Source organism: Chrysochloris asiatica, unplaced genomic scaffold, assembly GCF_000296735.1.
Source record: "Chrysochloris asiatica unplaced genomic scaffold, ChrAsi1.0 scaffold00146, whole genome shotgun sequence".
Taxonomy (NCBI): Eukaryota; Metazoa; Chordata; class Mammalia; order Afrosoricida; family Chrysochloridae; genus Chrysochloris; species Chrysochloris asiatica.
In genome coordinates, this window is record NW_006408664.1 from 1,405,794 (window position 1) to 1,412,235 (window position 6,442).

At 38.6% G+C, this 6,442-nt stretch overlaps 1 protein-coding gene across 1 annotated transcript in view; it reads left to right on the plus strand.

Moving 5' to 3' along the window:
- RNGTT (RNA guanylyltransferase and 5'-phosphatase) overlaps positions 1 to 6,442 on the plus strand; it is a 385,215-nt gene that overhangs the window by 31,425 nt on the left and 347,348 nt on the right. The window contains exons 3-4 of the mRNA XM_006870664.1: positions 4,597 to 4,700; positions 4,800 to 4,888. Of these exons, the coding sequence (XP_006870726.1) occupies positions 4,597 to 4,700; positions 4,800 to 4,888 (193 nt within the window). The remainder of the gene's footprint in view (positions 1 to 4,596; positions 4,701 to 4,799; positions 4,889 to 6,442) is intronic.

Below are 6,442 nucleotides of genomic sequence, written 5' to 3' on the forward strand. Positions count from 1 at the left end.
TTTGTTCTATAGACAAAAGGACATCCTCCCTAAACCTGTCCCAGGTGCAGGCTATTTAGCCAAAGTTCCTGAAAACCTGGCTCAGGAAGCCAAAACAGCGGGACTCCTCCCAAGTCTTTTGTCCTTCCCTTTTACCTTCTTCCAACTGAGCTCAGGGGCTATAAATATGTTCATTGAGCCTGAGAAACCAAGTTGCGGGCCTGGGATTTGAACCAGCGAAGTACGATGTAAAGTTGCTTGAATGTCGGGAGAATTACGTATGCTAGCTGTACCTTGTCTTAGTCCCTCCCAGCTTGGTGTGAAGCTCCTCCCCTAAATAAAACAGAGGCGCAGGCCGGCCCAGGTGTGCATTACAGCTTGGAGGGCATGCAGTACAGTGTGCAGAGCAGTGAGTTGCTGCCTGCAGAGGCCACGATGCCTGTAGTCCCAAGTCTGCCCACCAGTGATCACCCTGGTGATCTCTTTGTGATTTCGGGGTGTCTCTTTGTCTCCCTCTGTTTGTCTTTCTGTGTATTCTTTTGCTATCCCTATCGCCACCAGATATCCCCTCCTCGTGAACCAAACACTCGTGTCGAGGCTGGTCCCCGACAAGGTTGGCCCAGGACCAGGCAGTGTTTCCTTGTGTTGTACATAAGGTTGTTATAAGTTGGTACTGACATGATGGCATCTAATAACAACAACTTGATATACATAACAACATCATTATGATGACCTTAATAATTATGTAAACCAAAATAATCATTCACTAAAGCAAAAACAACAGACAAAAATTGCAACTATGAACAGCATAAATTGTTTCTCTTACTTTTCTTCCCAGAGAGTATTTGCTTCAGAATGAGGAGGAAGATGTGTACGCTAGCTTATTCCCTGGCTTTGTCTAAGTTCCTATTTGCACTTATTTCTTTGCTAGAGAAATCCTGGTCATTTAGCCTTTATTGCTTAAAGAGTCATCATAAACAGTGGTATAAAACAACAGTCATATATTTTGCTCATAATTTTTTAGATCTGTGTTTTCCTCTGGGATCAGCTAGGAAGTTCTTTAAGTGCCCTTAGTTGCAATTACTCTGCATCTATGGCTAACTGCATGGTTTGCTGCGGTTAGCTGATCTAAGGGGACATTAGCTGGGATGGTTTGTCTTTGTTCCTTGTGGTGTCTTAGCCATACCCAGTTTGTCTCTTTGCACTTCTTAATGTGATTACATATGGCATCATCTGGGAGTGTATTTTTGTTGCCAGATTGAATATGATTTTAGTCTTTAAGATTTTTCACACCACATTGGTCCCCTGAACACAAGCCAACTACTTTTTTTAGTGATCAGCTGAAGAAATAATTATTTTTGTTCCAACCTCAGGAAGAGAAGCTGGCTATGATGTACTTAATGAGAGATGGTATTAAGTCTCTAATGAGATGTACACTTAGAACCATATGTACTGTCACTTACTGATTATTTAAGGGACTCACAAGAGAAATTCAACTCTGCACACTTTTACTCTGTACACTTACATTAGAATTTAGCTCTGCCTAAGATGTAATTTTAAGGAGCTCTGGTAGCATAGTGGTTACGATTCGGGCTGCGAACCTCAGGGTCAGCAGTTTGAAACTACCAGCTGTTCCGCAGGAGAAAGATGAGGCTTTCTGCTCTCGTAAAGATGTACAGCCTTGGAAACTCTGTACAGGGTTGCTGTGAGTCAGAACCGACTCCACAGCACATAATACCACCACCACCAAGATGTAATTTTGGAGTCCTGTGTGGTGCTTTCGGTTAATGTGCTGGACTACAAAGTCCATTTAAACTGCAAGGACGGTGGTTCAGGCTTACCACGTTCAGAAACCCTCTGCAGGATCTCTATGGGTTGAAACTGACTTGACCACACTCAACAAAAAGAAGATATGATTTTAGAGTACTGGTGTGGTGCAGGTTAATGCTCTGGACTACTAAGTCGGTTTGAACCTCAAGATTGGTGGTTCAAGCTCATCATTTGCTCCTAGGAAATGCCATACAGAGGAGTCACTGTGAGTCAGAACTGACTCAATGACACTTAGCAACAACCACAATAACAACAACAAGATGTGATTTTATTTTAATGACTTTTATCTTTTGCTTTTAAAAATAGGCATGATTACAATCAAATAATAGCTTAACTAGTGAAGAATGTCTGTGAAAACCACAAGATCAGCAGTTCGAACCTACCATCTTTAGGAGAAAGATGAGGCTTTCTGCTCCCTTTAAGATTTATAGCCTCAGAAACCCTATATAGGGATGCTGTGATGGCACATATTAATAACAGTTGTTACATTATACTCTTTCATTTAACACTATTGTTCATATATATGGGCAGATAAAAAAATCTTGCGTCTAGGTTCCAGTTTATAAATGCACAAGTTTATTACAAACAATACATGTTTAAACGTGTTTCTGACATCAGTGAATGGCTGCAGACATGTTTTCTCAGTAGTACACTTGGCTTAGTTTCATTAGGGTGCCTACACAACAAAATGTGCCTACACAACAAAAGAGCAGTGGCTTTCAGTGTATCTGCTGAGCCAATTAAATTCAAAGCAGAGATCAACTCAGAAGGATGAATCAGAATCAACTGAGTTGTGGTTGGTACTAGATTATTTTGCTGTTGTTAATGCCATTGAGTCAGTTTCGATCCATAGGGTTTCTGAGGAGCGGCTGGTGAGCTTGAATTGCTGACCTTGCGGATCAAATTGACTTTGCAGTTCAGCACAGTAACCCATAGTGCTACACCAGGGTACTAGATTAGAATTGTATATATCAATATATCTTAAAATACACACACACACACACACACACACACACGACAGTGTATCCATTTGATTAAAAATCCAGAAGTTTAACAATTTGATATGGTGAAGTTTCCCTTTCACTTAAAATTTCATATTATTGTGGTAACTTATATACAATAAAAAAGTTGATATTTTAACCATTTAAAGTATCTAAATTAATAAGGAGCTCTGGTAGCGTAGTGGTTATGAATCGGGCTGCGAGCCGCAAGGTCAGCAGTTCGAAACTACCAGCTGTGCTGCGGGAGAAAGATGAGGCTTTCTGCTCCCGTAAAGATTTACAGCCTCGGAAACTGTACAGGGTCTATGAGTTGGAACTGACTCCATGGCACACAACAATAACAACAACAACAACAAAATTAATGAAACTACTAATGTTCACTGTGTTTTGCACCCATCACCACTATTTGTTTCCAAAAGCTTTTGATTACTCCAGACAAAACTCAAGTAACCCTAAAAAGCAATAACTCTGTACCCCTCTTCTCACCAGCTGTTATCCCAGGCTGTGCAAATTGTCTTAAGTTTGGTGCAGCCAGGTAGAATCTCCTTAGTAAAAAATTGCTGGCACTTAGGAGAAAGTGTAAATAGTTTGCAGGAGTCAATAAATGCCTAATTAGTACATTGGTATCAACTTTTGCACTTTTATCTCTGCATAATTTCCCAACCAGTAAAGTCTGACTCATAGTACCCCTGGGCCTGTTCATGTTCTCTTCTCACATAGCTTCTGCAGTGATCTTAATTCCTTTTGGCAGCCCAAGACTTTTTTGGTTGAATGTGTGGATTTTATAAACCTGGTTTCACTGAAAATTGGGATTAAAGTTCTTTTGCTCCTTCCCCCATTTACCCTGTTTTTGTGTATTTAGGAAGAAAAGAGGGAAATTGCTGTCTTACTGCCATTTTCATATTAAAAGTCTCCATTTTTAACCTCTCTTTTCAAGAAATGGAACTTTAAGCTTCAATATGTTTTCAGAAAATACAAAGAAAGTGTTATTAATCAAAATGGAAAAGGGGAAATATTTTACGAAGGGGCTTGAAAAAGTTCATGGAAAAATGGAATGAAAAGATAATGGGATTTTTTTGAAGTCCCCTTGTATATATTTATGGTATAAATAACTTATCTCATCTTTTAAGCCAGGAATGTAGTATGCTGTAGTCTGGGAATGACAAATAGGTTTCATCAGCGTGATGCCTACCTGGAATGCTAGGTTGATGTGTGCCTGCAGGCTGGGCTGGTGAGTATACAGATAGATGCCTTCCTGCTCTTACCTCATAAATCCTAGTTGCAGAAACAATTGGAGAAAACTACAGCAGTGTTCTCTGGGAACTCCAGATACACTCAGTGCTCTGCAGAGTTTTGTGATATTGGGAGTGTAGTCTATTTTGCTTTTGCTTCTGTTTCTTCATTGTTGTTGTTAAGTGCTATGGAGTCAGTTCTTATTCATAGCGACCCTATGTAGGGTTACCAAGGAGTGGCTGGTGAATTTGAACCACTGACCTTACAGTTCAAACTGATGTTTCGGTCCATCTCTTACAGCGCCACACAGGACTCTTCATTAGTTTGGGATTAATTCATTTATTTTATTCCAAGTTCTAGTGCCTTGGATAAGACTTAGATAAGTGACTATTTTGCTGTTAATAGTTCAGTAGGAGAGTGAGCGTAAAATCTTCCTTGCTGTAAAAGGATGATGTGTAGTATTCCCTTAGAACCACTTATTTTGGAACAAACTAAATTATTAGTTGGTCTGCACACACACACACACCCTGTTTTTTTTGTTTTTTTTTTAAAGGTTAAAATGGGCTTATTGGTGGACCTGACAAATACTTCAAGGTTTTATGATAGAAACGACATAGAAAAAGAAGGAATCAAATACATAAAGCTTCAGTGTAAAGGGTAAGTCATGTATACAGATTCTTTAATTATTGAAAACTTTGATGGAAATCTAGGATCTCTTCTTTTGTCAAAAATTTTTTTTTTTTCCTGTATTACTAGACATGGTGAGTGTCCTACAACTGAGAACACTGAGACATTTATTCGTCTGTGTGAGCGCTTTAATGAGAGAAATCCATCTGAACTTATAGGTATGTTTAGTTTTTAGTTAACCAACATTTTGAAGATTTTTTTTTGTAGTTGAGTTTCCATTCTCTTTTTTGCAAATAAGTTGATGTTTTTGCTGTGAAGGGGTCTCCCTCCCTTTAAAAATGGTGGTGGTAGTTATGTGCCATGGAGTTGGTTCCGACTCATAGCAACCCTGTATGGGGTTTCCGAGGCTGTAAAACTTTACGGGCGCAGAAAGCCTCATCTTTCTCCTGTGGAATAGCTGGTAGTTTTGAACTGCTGATCTTGAGGTTAGCATCACAATTTGTAACCTCTACACTACCAGAGCTCTTAACCCCCTTTAAAAATAAGTGGTATTTATTAGAATAATAGATTTTTTGTAAAACAAAAAATTATGCATTTTCATAATTTTTATGTTTTTCAAGGTAGAGCCTATACACTGCTTCCACTTTAATAACACATTTTGATCTATATTTTAAGTGGATTCACGTCAGTGTTCTTTCTCAGGAACCAATTGTTTTTAGAATTATTATGACCTCCATTTTACAGCTAGGGAAACTGTGACTTTTACAAAGGTTAAATAACTTGTCTCAGATCATATCGTTAGGAAGCCCTAAAACAGGATTTAAACTGAGACATGTCTGACTGAACTCAGACTTTATTTAGTTCTTTTTTTTTGAAACTTTTTATTGTGAACTGAGTGAATGTTTACAGAGCAGAGCATTAGATTTATATCCAACAGATCACATACTTTGTTTCATCTCAGTGAATACAATCTTCTCCATGTAAAGCATTCATCCCACTTCCTCCCTGTGTTTTGTATTTCCATTCCACCCTCCTTCCCAATCCCTCTGAATCTTGTCCCCAGGTAAATGTTGCCCTTTTGATCTTGAATGGCTGACCATTCCATGGGGAACATACTTGATTAGTGTTGTTGTCCTATCTGCTATTTGGTTGAAAATTTGGCCACATGGGTGAGTTCTGTTCCCAATCTGAAGGGTGACTGAGCCCATAGTCTTGGGTTCTTCCAGTGTCTTTTTGACTGTTAAGACCAGTCTTTTTTTTTTTTTTTTTTATAGTTTTGGGTTTTGTTCCACATTGTCTCCCACTCTGTGGTACCTTCTAATGTGATCCCTTTCAGAGTTGACCACCATGTAGTTCTTCTAGTCTCAGAGTCTTGAAGACTTTGTTCAGGTTTTAAAACACTAAATTATGCTTGTTTCCTCTAATAATATATAGAGTTAAAACTTTTTTTTTTAGTTACAGTATTATTAGCATTAAAACCGTGTCAAAGCCCAGGAAAATAAAAAGCATCATTAATTTTTCCTCTCAGAGAGATCTACTTTTTATATTTTTGAGTATTTCTTTCTAGGTTTTTAAATTTTTTACTGTGTACAACACACCTCGGAAATACTGTGGGTTAAGTTCCATGACACTGCAATAAAGTGAATGATGTAATAAAGGCAGTTATGATAATCTATCAAATGTGGAATTGTTGTTGGTAAGTGCTGTTGAGTCGGTTCCAACTCATAGAAACCCTGTGTAGGGTTTCCAAGGAGCAGTTGGTGAGGTTGAAC